Below are 20640 nucleotides of genomic sequence, written 5' to 3'. Positions count from 1 at the left end.
AAGACGTCAATCAGTCATGAAAAACATCAAAGTCAAAACTACAAACCCGTCGAGCGGCACCGAGGTTTCACTATGACGACCGCTAAACCGCAGCGCCGTTACTGCAGCATAACAAGTGATGGCGGGAAAAGCCCACCCATAGAACGTGTCAGCTAAAGGACATTACAGATGAGAGAAGGGGCTGCGGTCCTCATGTAACGTCCCCTGAAGTCCAGCGTCGGCTGTTCATGGTCCACCACGGCCCCCCGGAGCCCGACGGCCAACGGACCCCCACATACATCCGCAGCAATATGTAATCGGCATTCCCAATAACCTTTATTAGTGTCCGATCGCTGATCCGCACCCCGAGGACCCCTGTGATGGGAGCGGTGGCTGAGCATTCACATGGGGCATTCAAGGGCGCCATGCCCCCAGTGGTCGGACCCCCAGCGCTCACACATTCATCCCCTTTAACCCTTTAGTTGCTATCAATACACCTTTTTACTGCTTGACTGACTGACGGCCCGGCTCCTGCTCTAACAGCCACGAATGGATAAACCTCAAATCCTGGCAGTTTAACCCCTTACGTGCCACGACCAATAGCAACAGCAGCATTTAAGCAGATGACAGGGAGGGGGCTCCTTCAGTCACCCATCGGCGTCCCTGCAGTGCGATCACTAGACATCAATGGGTTCCCATGATACCCAAAGCCTGACAAAGGCCCCCATGTCTGCCATGTAAGTCAAACTATAAGACCCCGCCTCCTGCAGTCCAATAGGCTGCTGTCATAGGCTTAGTAGAATGCATTACATAAGTAATGCAGTGTACTATCCCGGCGATCATATGATCACATCTTCAAGCCCACCGCTGTAATCGTGCTGAATGGTGGCCACTAGAAACAAAACCCAAACGCAGAGTTTCTGGAGTTGGGGGGGGGGGGGGGGTGGAGGGGGGAGGATATAATCGCTCCGGACCGTCAAAAAAATAAAAAAGTTCCACAACACATTCTATGGCCCCCGGACTTACCGGTGATGTTGGGATCTCTCTTCGTTCTCCACTGGGGGACAAACACGGTGATCTTCCGATGTCCCAACTTCCAGAAATATTCGACCGCTATCGCGATTCCTCGGCAGGAGAAGAAGCGCTGCAAACCGTGGCTGCGAGACGAAGACGGGGAGCGTTAGAAGACGGGAGTCCCCAAAGCAGGAGGCGATTGTACTGGACTAGTGGATAATACTAACCAATAAACCGCCATCTACAGGATGAGAGGGGGAGGACACCACTGGGATTAAAGGGAACCCATTACCAGGTTTTCCCCTTCTGCCCTCCAGGCGGCGCTACCGTATATCAGTCACTAGTGAAGATTTCTAAACAGGCTTGTTTTACTGCCCATAAGTCCGGCTTATAAAACCCCCGCAGTGTATACCAATTAGGTTCAAAGGCAGCACTCAAAAGCAAAATAGTGAGCGCAGCTCTGAAGTATAACACAGAATGTAACTCCAGATCAGTATAGGATAAGTAATGTATGTACACAGTGACTCCACCAGCAGAATAGTGAGTGCAGCTCTGGGGTATAATACAGGATGTAACTCAGGATCAGTACAGGATAAGTAATGTATGTACACAGTGACCCCACCAGCAGAATAGTGAGTGCAGCTCTGGAGTATAATACAGGATGTAGCTCAGGGTCAGTACAGGATAAGTAATGTATGTACACAGTGACTCCACCAGCAGAATAGTGAGTGCAGCTCTGGAGTATAATACAGGATGTAACTCAGGATCAGTACAGGATAAGTAATGTATGTACACAGTGACTCCACCAGCAGAATAGTGAGTGCAGCTCAGGAGTATAATACAGGATGTAACTCAGGATCAGTACACGATAAGTAATGTATGTACACAGTGACTCCACCAGCAGAATAGTGAGTGCAGCTCAGGAGTATAATACAGGATGTAACTCAGGACCAGTACAGGATAAGTAATGTATGTACACAGTGACTCCACCAGCAGAATAGTGAGTACAGCTCTGGGGTATAATACAGGATGTAACTCAGGAGCAGTACAGGATAAGTAATGTATGTACACAGTGACTCCACCAGCAGAATAGTGAGTGCAGCTCTGGAGTATAATACAGGATGTAACTCAGGATCAGTACAGGATGAGTAATGTATGTACACAGTGACTCCACCAGCAGAATAGTGAGTGCAGCTCTGGAGTATAATACAGGATGTAACTCAGAAGCAGTACAGGATATGTAATGTATGTACACAGTGACTCCACCAGCAGAATAGTGAGTGCAGCTCTGGAGTATAATACAGGATGTAACTCAGAAGCAGTACAGGATAAGTAATGTATGTACACAGTGACTCCACCAGCAGAATAGTGAGTACAGCTCTGGAGTATAATATAGGATGTAACTTCGGATCGGTACAGGATAAGTAATGTATGTACACAGTGACTCCACCAGCAGAACAATGAGTGCAGCTCTGGAGTATAATACAGGATGTAACTCAGGAGCAGTACAGGATAAGTAATGTCATGTATGTACACAGTGACTCCAGCAGCAGAATAGTGAGTGCAGCTCTGGAGTATAATACAGGATGTAACTCAGGATCAGTACAGGATGAGTAATGTATGTACACAGTGACTCCACCAGCAAAATAGTGAGTGCAGCTCTGGAGTATAATACAGGATGTAACTCAGGATCAGTACAGGATAAGTAATGTATGTACACAGTGACTCCTCCAGCAGAATAGTGAGTGCAGCTCTGGAGTATAATAAAGGATGTAACTCAGGATCAGTACAGGGTAAGTAATGTATGTACACAGTGACTCCACCAGCAAAATAGTGAGTGCAGCTCTGCAGTATAATACAGGATGTAACTCAGAAGCAGTACAGGATATGTAATGTATGTACACAGTGACTCCACCAGCAGAATAGTGAGTGCAGCTCTGGAGTATAATACAGGATGTAACTCAGAAGCAGTACAGGATAAGTAATGTATGTACACAGTGACCCCACCAGCAGAATAGTGAGTGCAGCTCTGGAGTATAATACAGGATGTAGCTCAGGGTCAGTACAGGATAAGTAATGTATGTACACAGTGACTCCACCAGCAGAATAGTGAGTGCAGCTCTGGAGGATAATGCAGGATGTAACTCAGGATCAGTACAGGATAAGTAATGTATGTACACAGTGACTCCACCAGCAGAATAGTGAGTACAGCTCTGGGGTATATTACAGGATGTAACTCAGGAGCAGTACAGGATAAGTAATGTATGTACACAGTGACTCCACCAGCAGAATAGTGAGTACAGCTCTGGGGTATAATACAGGATGTAACTCAGGAGCAGTACAGGATAAGTAATGTATGTACACAGTGACTCCACCAGCAGAATAGTGAGTGCAGCTCTGGAGTATAATACAGGATGTAACTCAGGATCAGTACAGGATAAGTAATGTATGTACACAGTGACTCCACCAGCAGAATAGTGAGTGCAGCTCTGGAGTATAATACAGGATGTAACTCAGAAGCAGTACAGGATATGTAATGTATGTACACAGTGACTCCACCAGCAGAATAGTGAGTGCAGCTCTGGAGTATAATACAGGATGTAACTCAGAAGCAGTACAGGATAAGTAATGTATGTACACAGTGACTCCACCAGCAGAATAGTGAGTACAGCTCTGGAGTATAATATAGGATGTAACTTCGGATCGGTACAGGATAAGTAATGTATGTACACAGTGACTCCACCAGCAGAACAATGAGTGCAGCTCTGGAGTATAATACAGGATGTAACTCAGGAGCAGTACAGGATAAGTAATGTCATGTATGTACACAGTGACTCCAGCAGCAGAATAGTGAGTGCAGCTCTGGAGTATAATACAGGATGTAACTCAGGATCAGTACAGGATGAGTAATGTATGTACACAGTGACTCCACCAGCAAAATAGTGAGTGCAGCTCTGGAGTATAATACAGGATGTAACTCAGGATCAGTACAGGATAAGTAATGTATGTACACAGTGACTCCTCCAGCAGAATAGTGAGTGCAGCTCTGGAGTATAATAAAGGATGTAACTCAGGATCAGTACAGGGTAAGTAATGTATGTACACAGTGACTCCACCAGCAGAATAGTGAGTGCAGCTCTGGAGTATAATACAGGATGTAACTCAGGATCAGTACAGGATAAGTAATGTATGTACACAGTGACTCCTCCAGCAGAATAGTGAGTGCAGCTCTGGAGTATAATAAAGGATGTAACTCAGGATCAGTACAGGGTAAGTAATGTATGTACACAGTGACTCCACCAGCAGAATAGTGAGTACAGCTCTGGAGTATAATATAGGATGTAACTTCGGATCGGTACAGGATAAGTAATGTATGTACATAGTGACTCCAGCAGCAGAATAGTGAGTGCAGCTCTGGAGTATAATACAGGATGTAACTCAGGAGCAGTACAGGATAAGTAATGTCATGTATGTACACAGTGACTCCAGCAGCAGAATAGTGAGTGCAGCTCTGGAGTATAATATAGGATAGGTAATGTAATATATGTACAAATGTTTAGCTGTGTTGATTGTGACGCGACTAGAATAACGCAGCACACAGACACTGAGCTCCTCAGCAGTCTGTTTCTATAGAAGTGCCATCAGCTGCTGATGGATGACAATGTGACAATGAGTGTCATGGGACCGGTGATACAATGTAGCACACAGGTGCTTTCCAGCTGCAGCTGGACTACAACCCTCATCATGTGTTGTGGTTTGTGATATGTAACAGGATGCGCTCGGTAACGTCTCTGTGACTCAGACCCGCCGGCCGCCTCTCAAAATGTTCACTTTTTTAAAATTAAGATGAATTTCTAACTTTAAGCCGTTAACGACTCTTCCCGAAATGCGACGTCATCGCAGCAGAGAAAGTGACGTCACGGATCTGCGAGGACCGTGACTCATAGTGACCTTGCGAAACACTCCCAAAACGAGATGATTAATATTACTATATTATTTCAGAGAAGTGACAATAGTAAAAAAAGAAATGACTAAAACTATAAAAAAATAATGTTCACATTTAAGTGGTTATTAAAGGGATCATCCAGCCTCGAGTGAAAAGCCTTAAAGCGACAGTCACCTACTTTTAGCACTATACCTTACACTTATGGGCTGAGAGCAGCCGATCCGCGGATGTACATTTTATGCCTCGCCTTCCATGTCGTTCCCCCGGTGTGAGCGCTGAAAGCATCGAGCTGTGCTGCCAACTAGTCCGCCCATTATAAAATTAAAGGGATGTCCATTTGTAAACTTTTTATTGCCTATCTTCAGGAAAGCAGACAGCTCCGTTCACACCACAGTGGCCAGGCTTGGTACTACAGGCATTGAAGTGAATGGGAACTTTGCCTGCAATACCAAGCCTGGCCACTGCAGTGGGAACAAAGCTGTCTGATTCCTGCAGAAATCAGCTCAGTGCATGATCAAATGGCTCCAGCAAACAGCTTATTGACGGAACTTTTGGTTGGCAAACCTTTGCTGATCTACTATTGATTAACGATAGGCCATAAAATTGTACACATGTACATCCTCTTTAAAGGGGCCCTCTACTCCTGCGAATGAGAAGGGGGTAGGGGGGGGTGTATTATTTATTACTCAGCACTCTGTGCCGGTGTCCCCTGGATCCTATGGCCACACTTCCATCTTCCAAGATGGCGGCCCTGCTACAGTCACTACCCGATGCACATGTGCATTGTACTCTCAGGCACGTGTCGCTGCTCTGATTGACCTCGGTTGCTCACGTGATGGGCCAGCAGTGGCCAGTGAGCAAGGCACAGTATAATAGGCATGGTGGCCATCTTGGAGGATGGAAGAGGGATGATGGGAGACGGCAGATCCAGAGGACAACAGCACAAATGCAGAGGGCCAGGTTCTAGTCCCCCATCTTCTGGGACGATCTGCCGCTGTCAGAGTGATGGCTGCATTTAAAGGATTACCAGCCGCAATCAGCGCGAGTCCAGACAGCGGCTGCTGCAGACGCGGGTCAGCCATTAAAGACAGCCGGCACTCGCATGGTATGAATGCCAAAACCTTTGATGGTTTCTATAATACACTGCAGTACTTCAGTATTACAGCGTACAAGTCGTGGCCAAATGTTTTGGGACCGACACAAATTTTAGTTTTTCACAAAGTTTGCCGCTTCAGTGTTTTAAGATATTTTAGTCAGATGTTTCTATGGTGACTGAAATACAATTATAAGCAATTCATAAGTTTTCAAACTTTAAAATACTGTCCAGGGATTGGACCGCAGAGGATGGGGGGTGAAATTACTTCCAGATGTCCCAAATAGTCATAAAGGGCTTCATCAGAAGTAGGACTGTCCGGAGAAGAGAAGGTGAGCGCTACCATGCGTCCTGGGTCATGCCAGCATTACGGGACCCCGAGATGTTCATGTGTGGGGTGGTTGCCCATCCCAGGGAGCGGCTCACTCACAGCCTAAGACCACCGCCATCAATACAGAATGGGGTATAAACCTTGTCCGGCAGCACCCTCCGCCAGCCGCCCCGGCAGCACCCTCCGCCAGCCGCCCCGGCAGCACCCTCCGCCAGCCGCCCCGGCAGCACCCTCCGCCAGCCGCCCCGGGAACAATTTGGTGACGAACAAGGCTTTTTCCGCATGATGGAGCTCCATCTCAAAGGGAAAAGTGCTAACCGAGTGGCTCAGTGAACAAAGTGCAGAAGGCTGGAAAATAAGGGCCAACGCTGTAAATATGAAGTTTATATATTTGTCCATAAAGGGTTAAAAACGTATGAAATGCTTCTAATTGCACTTCAGTGACCGATAGAAACATCTGACTAAAATAGTTTAAAACACGAAGCAGAAAACTATAAAAAAAAACACATAATTTGTGTCGGTCTCAAAACTTTTGGCCATGACAGTATTCTATTGCTGAGGCTCCGCTAGAGGCCCCGGTAGCTGGTAGAGACCCTATTCAAGACGCCGCGCCAGGCTCCGGATGTAGTGCCACAAAAAGGCATCAGAACCCCTAAAGCCTTTTTATGGCGGTCATTAAGGGGTTAAAGTTGGCTATAGTGGGCCACCTGGATCCTGCATTGTACAGCAGCTTGCCCACCCTACAGCAGCCAACATCCCCACAACAGGCGCGGTACTGACCTGATCGCGACGTTGCTTCCATCGATGATGATGTGCCGCAGCTCCGCTCCGCCCGGCTCGTTCTTTAATTCCAGTTTATAAGGCGTTTTGATTGAATTCAGGAACATTTGGACTCCGGTGACGGACGGCTTCTGCTTGTCCGGTCTCTCCGATACGGAGGGTTTAACGGCATTTTGCACTGGTCTCGGTGGATACATAGGAGTGCAGCCTTTTACTGGGATCTGCTTTATAACTTTGACCGGAGGCAGGTTGGAAGGTCCCGGTTCTTCGGAGGCCGAGACTTGTCTATTCCTCGGGGGACTGGAAGCCCCTCTTGCAACAAAGCTAAAGTTTTTTAGTAAATTACCTTCCATTCCCGGTCTTTGGGTCTTCAGTCCTTCAGTCCCTAGGGGGTTGTGCTTCCTTGAGTTATACTTCAGAAGGTCTCCGTTACTGAATGCGTGTGTACTGATGGGCTCTACCATCACCTCTTGCTGCGGCCGAGACTCCTTTTTGGGGACATTAAGGTCTTTAGCCGTTCGCTGCTCACCGGTTTGACTTTCCCGCCGGCTCGGCACCTTGTTGCTTTCTTTTTCTATCTCTTCAAGAAGCCTTAAGGGTTCCTCAGACTGTCCAAAGTTCCGGATAACCTTTTCAACCACTTCCTTGGAATACCCCATAGTCTTAAAGAAGTTCACAAGGATTTTGTACTCCGTTTCCGCGCTGACGGTGGCGTCGTCTTCTACGATGATCAACGAGTCTTCGCCGGAATCAGATACCAAGTCAATGATGGGAATATCAGACGGGTCGGTGACTCTGGAGATGGGACCGTCTACCTGGATGCATTCTAAGGAGAAGGGCTTCTTCAGACATCTTTCTTCACTCTCTGAATACCGTCGCTTCACCGACGATCTTTCTTGGTGGGAAAGCGGCACGAGTGGCGGGTTTGGTAGAGTTTTCGGTACGCTGGAAAAGACCGAGTCCAGCTGTTTGGTCAGTTCCGTCACCGGGGTCCGTGTGTCAACTCTGGACTGCTCAGTGCACCGACTGCCATCGGCTTGGTCTACAGCGTTGGTGTTTACCGTGGCGATCTCAAGATCTGCACAGTCGGGTATTGTACAAGATTTGGCCTCCGACGTGAGATTCAGCAGCTCCTCCTTTAATGTGCTGGGCAGTATTAATAGGTCCATGGTATATTTATCTGCGTTGGCTTCCACAAACTGTTTGAACCTCCGTTTTACCTCCGGTTCTCGGTCGTGGGATAGATTTTCGTTATTTCTAAAGAGTCTAACAAACTGCTGGATTTGACTCTGAGCCATGACAACGGGTTCCGTGCCACCTTTAATACTAAGGATGCCGATTTCCACCATGGCGATGTGGGCGCAAGTGTCCATAATGAGACGGTTGAGGAACAAACCCTGAGCGGAGGCGAATATGCAGTGCATCTCCTTGGGGTAGCCTTCTCTTATCTCCATCTCCGGTTCGCAGAGGCCTTTAACGTATTCCTGCGAGAGAGAAGCAAAGTCAGACCCTCAGGTAACGAACATAGGGGCAATAGAAGACCCCGGGGGGCCGTCAACAATGCCTATTCTTGACGTTAGGTATATTGCTGGTCAATGATTTGACCGAACGCTGCAATTTCAGACTCCTCAGTGAGTAATATATTAACCGGCCCCAAGAGAAGATTCTGCCCCCCCCCCCTTCCTCGATGCACGTCGTGATAATATCATGGTCAGCCTACTATAGTCTCCAATATGTAGCCCCCCAGACAAAGCGATGCATCGCCTTCAGTCATTACAAAACGTTCAGCTAACCCCGGCATGCTCATAACACCCATCCTCTACTCATTGCATTGGCAGAAAATGGAAAATTACTTAAAGGGGTTGTCCGGGATGTTACAATCAATGACCTATCCTCAGGATAGTCTCCAACAGCTGATCAGTAGGGCCCAACACTTGGGATACAAGGCCACCAGCTGATATTGTTGCTGCTGTCATTGTGGACTGAGCAAGAAGCAAACAGCGCTGGCTGTAGCGTAGTGGTTGGTATTGCATTGAATTCAATGGGACTTGCTCCTGCAATACTAAATCAGGCCACTGCACCGTGGACAGAGCTGTCAGCTTCCGGTTCTGTCTACAAAGACAAATGGCCCAATATCAGCGCAGACCCCAAATAGCAGCCAACCTCCGATCATCTATTGTTGACCTACCGTGAAGTCCGGGAGAACCCCTTTAAAACTTTTTCCATTAGTTTACTTCCGTACAGCGCTTGTGATGAAAGAGCATTACACATGGAAGTCGCTCAGACCATCAGTCACGATATATAAAACAAAAGGGGAAATCAGCTCCAAGAAGAAAAAAAGCTGAACAGAGAGCGTGGCGGCGGCGGTGGGACTTGGTCACAATCGGGCCACTTCTTATGTGCAAAGTTCTCAAACTCTTCTGGATGCGCCCTGCGGAGTTTCCCTGCGCTCTGACCGCTTTCCACAAACTTCTCTGTCCTACCACAAAAACTTCCTGCATGCCGGCGACTTCCTCATGACTCCTCTCAGGACTTTCCACTCATTTGCTGCCGCTTTGCCTTGCAATCTAATCACATGTTGGCACCAACGATGCTCAAACAAACACCAATCAGTCAGTCAGATTGTGCAACTGCTTCCTCGTTGCCAAGGAGGGATACAAGTGATACCTGAAGACGTTGTGGCCGATCTGCTCCAACCGCAAGCTGATCACCAGTAAAACCGGGCTGCAGCGGGACTTACAGGGGGTTTCCAGCTCTAAACAGTGAGGCCAGGTCATTAATAGCTGATCAGCGGGGTCCGTCCATCAGCTATTCACCAGGCCGCTATGTCAGCGTACGCAGCCGGAATCACCCAGCCCCATACACTCTGCCGTGGCGCCATAGGTCATCCATAGCTGATCAGCGGGGTCCGTCCATCAGCTATTCACCGAGCCACTGTCAGCGTACGCAGCCGGAATCACCCAGCCCCATACACTCTGCCGTGGCACCATAGGTCATCCATAGCTGATCAGCGGGGTCCGTCCATCAGCTATTCACCAGGCCGCTGTCAGCGTACGCAGCCGGAATCACCCAGCCCCATACACTCTGCCGTGGCACCATAGGTCATCCGTAGCTGATCAGCGGGGTCCGTCCATCAGCTATTCACCAGGCCGCTGTCAGCGTACGCAGCCGGAATCACCCAGCCCCATACACTCTGCCGTGGCACCATAGGTCATCCATAGCTGATCAGCAGGGTCGGATGCCCAAGGATGGGGCCATTGCAATAATGAATTGAGCTGCTGTGGGCTGCAATCACACAAATCCATACATTGGGCAGCGGCCGTGGCAGGCAACACAGGAAAAGGGAAAAAGGTTCCAATAGGCTTTTTTTTCAGCAGTTTAAAAAAAAAAAAAAGTATTATAGATATATATACACACACCTTTTCCCATAAAAAAACTAAAAGAACCTGCGCACATTTGGTGCTGCCGTCTACGTAAAAGTCTGAACTGCTACAATATTGCAATACTTATCCTGCTTGGTGAAAAAAAAAGGATGGAATGCCAGAACTGTAAGATTAGGCCCTCCCCCTGCGCCATCCACCCGAGCGGCGGGGGGCCCTCCCCCTGCGCCATCCACCCGAGCGGCGGGGGGCCCTCCCCCTGCGCCATCCACCCGAGCGGCGGGGGGCCCTCCCCCTGCGCCATCCACCCGAGCGGCGGGGGGCCCTCCCCCTGCGCCATCCACCCGAGCGGCGGGGGGCCCTCCCCCTGCGCCATCCACCCGAGCGGCGGGGGGCCCTCCCCCTTGCGCCATCCACCCGAGCGGCGGGGACCCTCCCCCTGCGCCATCCACCCGAGCGGCGGGGACCCTCCCCCTGCGCCATCCACCCGAGCGGCGGCGACCCTCCCCCTGCGCCATCCTCCCTCCCCTATGAGATCCTTATGCCCCAGTAGCTCATACGGACAGGAGTAGTTCTTATGATACAACCTCGTTAAGCCTCCTTGACTCAAATTGGAGGCTTGAGTAACTTCTGACTGACTAGTTGCTAGGAAGTGTGCCCCTAGCAACAAGCCTGTCAGACAGCTCAGATTTCAGCTGACCACGTGGGCACGGTGCGACGAGCGTTCACAGAATTGGAACCTATGGATACAAATAGCGCACATATTTATAGGGTTAGCTTCAGATTAGAAAACCATGACCGCTTTCTCCCAGAAACAGCGCCACTCTTGTCCATTGGTTGCATAAGGTACTGCAGCTCATGCTCGTCTATTTGAATGAGTCCGAGCTGCAGTACCACCCAAAGTCCATGAGCAGAAATGGAATTGGTCTTGTAAGAAGGCGGCCATGTTTGTCTAATCCGATACAACCCCTTTAACGCGCCGCGCTCAGGTGACCCGCTACTTCTGCCCGCCCCGTACCTTGGCTTTCACCACAGCTGGGATTCTGCCTTTCAGTTGCAGCCAGATCCGGCCCGGGTTCTTCCCGTTTTTGCCCTCCTCGTCGCTTGGGTTCTCTAAACACCCCAAGACGGTGAATATGACCGGGAAGAGCGCCTGCACCCGGCCGCGGCTTAGCTCCAACAAGCTTCGCTGTTCTCCGGGGGCCGTGAACTCGTCCACCACATGTGTGCCGAGGGCCTCATCCTCCACCCGGCTCTGTACGGCCATGCCAGCCATCCCTGGTTTATGAGACAGTCATGCTGGATGCGGCGGACCTGGGAGAGGAGCAAAAATATGGAAACATCAGGTCACATGACTAGTTATACAGCGCAATACCTTGAATGCGGCATCTAGACACTAATAATCCAGTAAGAACCGCAGAAGGAGGAAAACCGCAGACTTTGCTGCATTAATGTATTTTGGCCTTTCATCCTGAAGGTTCTTGGTAGGGCTGGGCAATTAATTGGGTTCATCTGCCCCCTTAATTGCCCCTCGATTCAGTTTTTGTTCTGAATCATTGAATTACCGTGAACGGGGGGCGGCGGGCTGGCGCCATTCCCGGCCGCACCGCCTCCATTCACTGAGCGACGATCGCTCCTGAGTAAAAACGCACAAGAACAGTCATTGCCGAGACGCCTTGATGGGCATTTGAGCCCGACAGGGTAAAACGGCAATGGGGCGGTCCTCCTAAGGAAGGCTTGTTAACCCTTTAGTGGCTGCAGTGATGGTTTGTAAGGAATCTAAGCTCGGCAATTATAGCTTATAATGTTCAGTTTTGGTTTCCCCATAATAACAGCCCTGTGAGAAAAGAGTCGCTGTTAACCCTTTACTGCTCGGGTCTTTAAACCTGTGTGGGAGCCCTCAGATGTGTCACATTTGTAACACCGCGTACCATAAAGTCATCTGTCCGTCATCCCGCAATGTGAACGGTGCGACAAACAATGTAACAATCGGCCAGAGCCGCTCCGTGCCACTTAGGGGCCTCTAAGGAAAAAAAGCAATGAAGAAGTGGTCCAAAAGTCCTAGGCGCACCAGAATGGTACCGGCAGAAGCCGCAGCGCCTCCTCCCGCCTCTCCGTGGCGGGGAGCTTACGGGTCTGGAAAGTTCAAGTGTTTTTATTGTGAAAAAGTAGTAAAATGAAAAAGAAGAAAAAAAACAAAAAACACTATATTTGGCGACGCGGTAACCATGGTGACAAACATCAGGTTCTCCTCTAGCAGTGAATGCTGGGAATAAAGCTGAATTTCTGGAGGAGTTTATCTCCCTCGAAACTAATTTCACAACTTCTACACCACATGACGCCCCCTGGAGGTGGCGGGAAGAAGTTCAGCCGCTCCCGCTGCGAGTCCGTGCGACATTCATCGGGGCAAAAAAGAAGAAAAATAGAAATCATGAAGAGTCAATAAGTTTAAAAACAAATTTGGCGCCCCCCCCCCCGCCGGTCCTTATTCTCCCCCGCTGGTCCTTATTCTCCCCCCCCCCCCCCGCTGGTTCTTATCCCGCACAGTTCTGGCGCTGAGGGGTGTGGATACATATACAGCAGGACAGACATCAGGTGACCCGCGGGGCGGTGATCGGGTCTACAGGCAGGTAGGAGCTATCAGAGGTGGGTCCAGCGATTAGTCTGACTGCCATCATGGAGTCGGGAAGGAATTTGTCCCCCAAATGGGCTGATTGGCTTCCGCCTCTTGCGGTTTTTGCCTTCCTCTGGATCAACGGGTGGGGATGGGCAGTGTCTCCCTTCAGCCTCACATACGATGCCACAGGTCAGCGCTGCATGAACACAAGGCTATACACCACAACACCAAGTATCCGGCTGCAGGGACCCCGGGATCAAATATTTAATATCGCTGCAGCGCCTCCGCAGGCGATATGAAGTACTACCTAATTCACAATTAAATAAGCAGTCTGCCTATTTAATGCGCAGCCATGTAGGGTCCTCCACAGCGGGAGGCGCTCTTTCTGGCCACTCTCTGCTCCAGCCTATTTATTGCAGATGGGACGGCACACAAAGGTAACGGCAGCGGCGGCCAACAGAGGGGCCAGCGGATGAGGGGGGCCGGCGGGCGAGGGCGGCCGGCGGCGCACGAGGGTGAGGGGGGCTGGCAGAGGAGGGGGCAAGCGGACGAGAGGACGAGGGGGGGCCGGTGGACGAGGGGCAAGCGGATGAGGGCGAGGGGGGCCAGCAGAGGAGGGAGCAGGCGGACGAGGGCGAAGACGGCCAGGGGGCCAGCAGAGGAGGAGGACAAGGGGGGCAGGCGGAGGAGGACGAGGGGGGCAGGGGGTAGGTAAGGAAAGCAATGATGGCGAGGGGGGCCAGCAGAGTAGGGGGCAAGCGGAGAAGGGCGAGGGGGGCAGGCGGAGGAGGGCAAAGACGGCCAGGGGGTAGGTAAGGAAAGCAATGATGGCGAGGGGTGCAGCAGAGGAGGGTGAAGACGGCAAGGGGGGTAGTTGCGGAGGGTAATGACAGCGAGAGGGGCAGTAGATTAGGGTAATAGCAGCAGAGGAGGCTGCTGCCAGCAGGGGGCAGTACATGTATCCGGGGGCTGCGGGGGACTCACGCTTCCATGCAGGCTGCGCTCCGCGGCGTCTCCGACACACAAACAGAAAGTAGCTCTCAGCCCAACAGCCACAAGCACTTCCGGGTGCAGCGGCGGCCGCTGGAGGCCCAACTGTCTCCACTGCGCGGCGCTCGTGGTCTCCGGCAAGATGGCGGCGGGCTGTTTACTGGCAGCTCAGCGCAGTGTGAGCCCCGTGCGGGCACCGCCGGTCCTCCATACCACTAGGGGCAGCAGCATTATGGGCCATTACACGGGGAATCAGCGCTCAAAGCTCGTTCAAACGAACACGTTTGTTGATAATCGCCCGGTGTAAACGCACATAATTCGCTCACGTTTGGTGATAATTGGCCGGTGTAAACGCACATAAATCGCTCACGTTTGGTGATAATCGCCCGGTGTAAACGCACATAAATCGCTCACGTTTGGTGATAATCGCCGGTGTAAACGCACATAAATCGCTCACGTTTGGTGATAATCGCCCGGTGTAAACGCACATAAATCGCTCACGTTTGGTGATAATCACCTGGTGTAAACGCACATAAATCGCTCACGTTTGGTGATAATCGCCGGTGTAAACGCACATAAATCCCTCATGTTTGGTGATAATCGCCCGCTGTAAACGCACATAAATCGCTCACGTTTGGTGATAATCGCCCGATGTAAACGCACATAATTCGCTCACGTTTGGTGATAATCGCCCGGTGTAAACGCACATAAATCGCTCACGTTTGGTGATAATCGCCGGTGTAAACGCACATAAATCGCTCACGTTTGGTGATAATCGCCGGTGTAAACGCACATAAATCCCTCATGTTTGGTGATAATCGCCCGGTGTAAACGCACATAAATCGCTCACGTTTGGTGATAATCGCCCAGTGTAAACGCAGATAAATCGCTCACGTTTGGTGATAATCGCCCGGTGTAAACGCACATAAATCCCTCATGTTTGGTGATAATCGCCCGGTGTAAACGCACATAAATCGCTCACGTTTGGTGATAATCGCCCAGTGTAAACGCAGATAAATCGCTCACGTTTGGTGACAATCGCCCGCTGTAAACGCATATAAATCGCTCACGTTTGGCGATAATCGCCAGCTGTAAACGCACATAATTCGCTCATGTTTGGTGATAATCGCCCGGTGTAAACACACATAAATCGCTCACGTTTGGTGATAATCGCCCGTTGTAAACGCACATAAATCGCTCATGTTTGGTGATAATCGCCCGGTGTAAACGCACATAAATCGCTCACGTTTGGTGATAATCGCCCAGTGTAAACGCACATAAATCGCTCACGTTTGGTGATAATCGCCTGGTGTAAACGCACATAAATCGCTCACGTTTGGTGATAATCGCCTGGTGTAAACGCACATAAATCGCTCATGTTTGGTGATAATCGCCCGATGTAAACGCACATAAATCGCTCACGTTTGGTGATTATTTCCCGCTGTAAACGCACATAAATCGCTCACGTTTGGTGATAATCGCCGGTGTAAACGCACATAAATCGCTCACGTTTGGTGATAATCGCCCGGTGTAAACGCACATAAATCGCTCACGTTTGGTGATAATCGCCGGTGTAAACGCACATAAATCCCTCATGTTTGGTGATAATCGCCGGTGTAAACGCACATAAATCGCTCACGTTTGGTGATAATCGCCCGATGTAAACGCACATAATTCGCTCACGTTTGGTGATAATCGCCCAGTGTAAACGCAGATAAATCGCTCACGTTTGGTGACAATCGCCCGCTGTAAACGCACATAATTCGCTCACGTTTGGTGATAATCGCCCAGTGTAAACGCAGATAAATCGCTCACCTTTGGTGATAATCGCCCGGTGTAAACGCACATAAATCGCTCACGTTTGGTGATAATCGCCTGTTGTAAACTCACATAAATCGCTCACGTTTGGTGACAATCGCCCGCTGTAAACGCACATAATTCGCTCACGTTTGGTGATAATCGCCCAGTGTAAACGCAGATAAATCGCTCACCTTTGGTGATAATCGCCCGGTGTAAACGCACATAAATCGCTCACGTTTGGTGATAATTGCCCGGTGTAAACGCACATAAATCGCTCACGTTTGGTGATAATCGCCCGCTGTAAACGCACATAAATCCCTCATGTTTGGTGATAATCGCCCGCTGTAAACGCACATAAATCGCTCACGTTTGGTGATAATCGCCCGGTGTAAACGCATATAAATCGCTCACGTTTGGTGATAATCGCCCGGTGTAAACGCACATAAATCGCTCACGTTTGGTGATAATCGCCCGCTGTAAACGCACATAAATCCCTCATGTTTGGTGATAATCGCCCGCTGTAAACGCACATAAATCGCTCACGTTTGGTGATAATCGCCCGGTGTAAACGCATATAAATCGCTCACGTTTGGTGATAATCGCCCGGTGTAAATGCACATAAATCGCTCACATTTGGTGATAATTGCCCAGTGTAAACGCACATAAATCGCTCACATTTGGTGATAATCGCCCGCTGTAAACGCACATAAATCGCTCACGTTTGGTGATAATCGCCGGTGTAAACGCACATAAATCGCTCACGTTTGGTGATAATCGCCGGTGTAAACGCACATAAATCGCTCACGTTTGGTGATAATCGCCGGTGTAAACCCACATAAATCGCTCACATTTGGTGATAATCGCCCGGTGTCAACGCACATAATTCGCTCACGTTTGGTGATAATCGCCGGTGTAAACGCACATAAATCCCTCATGTTTGGTGATAATCGCCCGGTGTAAACGCACATAAATCGCTCACGTTTGGTGATAATCGCCCGGTGTAAACGCACATAAATCGCTCACGTTTGGTGATAATCGCCCGGTGTAAACGCACATAAATCGCTCACGTTTGGTGATAATCGCCGGTGTAAACGCACATAAATCGCTCACATTTGGTGATAATCGCCCGGTGTAAACGCACATAAATCGCTCACATTTGGTGATAATCGCCCGGTGTAAACGCACATAAATCGCTCACGTTTGGTGATAATCGCCGGTGTAAACGCACATAAATCGCTCACGTTTGGTGATAATCGCCCGGTGTAAACGCACATAAATCGCTCACGTTTGGTGATAATCGCCGGTGTGAACGCACATAAATCGCTCACATTTGGTGATAATCGCCCGGTGTAAACGCACATAAATCGCTCACGTTTGGTGATAATCGCCCGGTGTAAACGCACATAAATCGCTCACGTTTGGTGATAATCGCCGGGTGTAAACGCACATAATTCGCTCACGTTTGGTGATAATCGCCGGTGTAAACGCACATAAATCGCTCACGTTTGGTGATAATCGCCCGGTGTAAACGCACATAAATCGCTCACGTTTGGTGATAATCGCCGGTGTAAACGCACATAAATCGCTCACGTTTGGTGATAATCGCCCGCTGTAAACGCACATAAATCGCTCACGTTTGGTGATAATCGCCCGCTGTAAACGCACATAAATCGCTCACGTTTGGTGATAATCGCCGGTGTAAACGCACATAAATCCCTCATGTTTGGTGATAATCGCCGGTGTAAACGCACATAAATCGCTCACGTTTGGTGATAATCGCCCGATGTAAACGCACATAAATCGCTCACGTTTGGTGATTATCGCCCGGTGTAAACGCACATAAATCGCTCACGTTTGGTGATAATCGCCCAGTGTAAACGCAGATAAATCGCTCACCTTTGGTGATAATCGCCCGGTGTAAACGCACATAAATCGCTCACATTTGGTGATAATCGCCCGGTGTAAACGCACATAAATCGCTCACATTTGGTGATAATCGCCCGGTGTAAACGCACATAAATCGCTCATCTTTGGTGATAATCGCCCGATGTAAACGCACATAAATCGCTCACGTTTGGTGACAATCGCCCGCTGTAAACGCACATAATTCGCTCACGTTTGGTGATAATCGCCCGGTGTAAACGCACATAAATCGCTCACGTTTGGTGATAATCGCCCGGTGTAAACGCACATAAATCGCTCACGTTTGGTGATAATCGCCCAGTGTAAACGCAGATAAATCGCTCACCTTTGGTGATAATCGCCCGCTGTAAACGCATATAAATCGCTCACGTTTGGCGATAATCGCCCGGTGTAAACGCACATAATTCGCTCATGTTTGGTGATAATCGCCCGGTGTAAGCACACATAAATCGCTCACGTTTGGTGATAATCGCCCGTTGTAAACGCACATAAATCGCTCATGTTTGGTGATAATCGCCCTGTGTAAACGCACATAAATCGCTCACGTTTGGTGATAATCGCCCGTTGTAAACGCACATAAATCCCTCATGTTTGGTGATAATCGCCCGGTGTAAACGCACATAAATCGCTCACATTTGGTGATAATCGCCCGGTGTAAACGCACATAAATCGCTCACATTTGGTGATAATCGCCCGGTGTAAACGCACATAAATCGCTCACATTTGGGGATAATCGACCGGTGTAAACGCACATAAATCGCCTACTTTTCGTGATAATCGCCCGGTGTAAACGCACATAAATCACTCACCTTTGATGATAATCGCCCGCTGTAAACGCACATAAATCGCTCACGTTTGGTGATAATCGCCGGTGTAAACGCACATAAATCGCTCACATTTGGTGATAATCACCCGGTGTAAACGCACATAAATCGCTCACGTTTGGTGATAATCGCCGGTGTAAACCCACATAAATCGCTCACATTTGGTGATAATCGCCCGGTGTAAACGCACATAAATCGCCTACGTTTGGTGATAAACGCCCGCTGTAAAGGCACATAAATCGCTCACGTTTGGTGATAATCGCCAGTGTAAACGCACATAAATCGCTCACCTTTGGTGATAATCGGCCGGTGTAAACGCACATAAATCGCTCACATTTGGTGATAATCGGCCGGTGTAAACGCACATAAATCGCCTACGTTTGGTGATAAACGCCCGCTGTAAACGCACATAAATCGCTCACGTTTGGTGATAATCGCCGGTGTAAACGCACATAAATCGCTCACCTTTGGTGATAATCGCCCGGTGTAAACGCACATAAATCGCTCACCTTTGGTGATAATTGCCCGCTGTAAACGCACATAAATCGCTCACATTTGGTGATAATCGCCCGGTGTAAACGCACATAAATCGCTCACATTTGGTGATAATCGCCCGGTGTAAACGCACATAAATCGCTCATCTTTGGTGATAATCGCCCGCTGTAAACGCACATAATTCGCTCACCTTTGGTGATAATCGCCCGTTTTAAACGCACATAAATCGCTCATGTTTGGTGATAATCGCCCGGTGTAAACGCACATAAATCGCTCACGTTTGGTGATAATCGCCCGTTGTAAACGCACATAAATCCCTCATGTTTGGTGATAATCGCCCGGTGTAAACGCACATAAATCGCTCACATTTGGTGATAATCGCCCGGTGTAAACGCACATAAATCGCTCACATTTGGTGATAATCGACCGGTGTAAACGCACATAAATCGCCTACTTTTGGTGATAATCGCCCGGTGTAAACGCACATAAACCACTCACCTTTGATGATAATCGCCCGCTGTAAACGCACATAAATCGCTCACGTTTGGTGATAATCGCCGGTGTAAACGCACATAAATCGCTCACATTTGGTGATAATCACCTGGTGTAAACGCACATAAATCGCTCACGTTTGGTGATAATCGCCGGTGTAAACCCACATAAATCGCTCACATTTGGTGATAATCGCCCGGTGTAAACGCACATAAATCGCCTACGTTTGGTGATAAACGCCCGCTGTAAACGCACATAAATCGCTCACGTTTGGTGATAATCGCCAGTGTAAACGCACATAAATCGCTCACCTTTGGTGATAATCGGCCGGTGTAAACGCACATAAATCGCTCACATTTGGTGATAATCGGCCGGTGTAAACGCACATAAATCGCCTACGTTTGGTGATAAACGCCCGCTGTAAACGCACATAAATCGCTCACGTTTGGTGATAATCGCCGGTGTAAACGCACATAAATCGCTCACCTTTGGTGATAATCGCCCGGTGTAAACGCACATAAATCGCTCACCATTGGTGATAATTGCCCGCTGTAAACGCACATAAATCGCTCACATTTGGTGATAATCGCCCGGTGTAAACGCACATAAATCGCTCACATTTGGTGATAATCGCCCGGTGTAAACGCACATAAATCGCTCATCTTTGGTGATAATCGCCCGCTGTAAACGCACATAATTCGCTCACGTTTGGTGATAATCGCCCGGTGTAAACGCACATAAATCCCTCATGTTTGGTGATAATCGCCCGGTGTAAACGCACATAAATCGCTCACGTTTGGTGATAATCGTCCAGTGTAAACGCAGATAAATCGCTCACCTTTGGTGATAATCGCCCGGTGTAAACGCACATAAATCCCTCATGTTTGGTGATAATCGCCCGCTGTAAACGCACATAAATCGCTCATATTTGGTGATAATCGCCCGCTGTAAACGCACATAAATCCCTCATGTTTGG

The 20640-nt window shown here is 49.1% G+C and overlaps 1 protein-coding gene across 2 annotated transcripts in view; it reads right to left on the bottom strand.

Annotated features, from left to right (window-relative positions):
* LOC136595472 (NEDD4-binding protein 1-like) overlaps positions 1-14206 on the bottom strand; it is a 30212-nt gene extending 16006 nt beyond the window's left edge. For both annotated transcript variants that reach the window (XM_066588703.1, XM_066588704.1), the window contains exons 1-4: positions 14125-14206; positions 11542-11837; positions 7144-8627; positions 1006-1136 (exon numbers count right to left, since the gene is read on the bottom strand). In XM_066588703.1, coding sequence (XP_066444800.1) covers positions 1006-1136; positions 7144-8627; positions 11542-11799 — 1873 coding nt within the window. In that variant the 5' untranslated portion in view covers positions 11800-11837; positions 14125-14206. The remainder of the gene's footprint in view (positions 1-1005; positions 1137-7143; positions 8628-11541; positions 11838-14124) is intronic.
* Between the last annotated feature and the right edge of the window lie 6434 nt (positions 14207-20640).

The sequence above is a fragment of the Eleutherodactylus coqui genome, unplaced genomic scaffold (genome assembly GCF_035609145.1).
Source record: "Eleutherodactylus coqui strain aEleCoq1 unplaced genomic scaffold, aEleCoq1.hap1 HAP1_SCAFFOLD_210, whole genome shotgun sequence".
Taxonomy (NCBI): domain Eukaryota; kingdom Metazoa; phylum Chordata; class Amphibia; order Anura; family Eleutherodactylidae; genus Eleutherodactylus; species Eleutherodactylus coqui.
The sequence above is the reverse complement of the archived record's forward strand: the minus strand, read 5'-3'. Positions and strand labels throughout refer to the sequence as shown.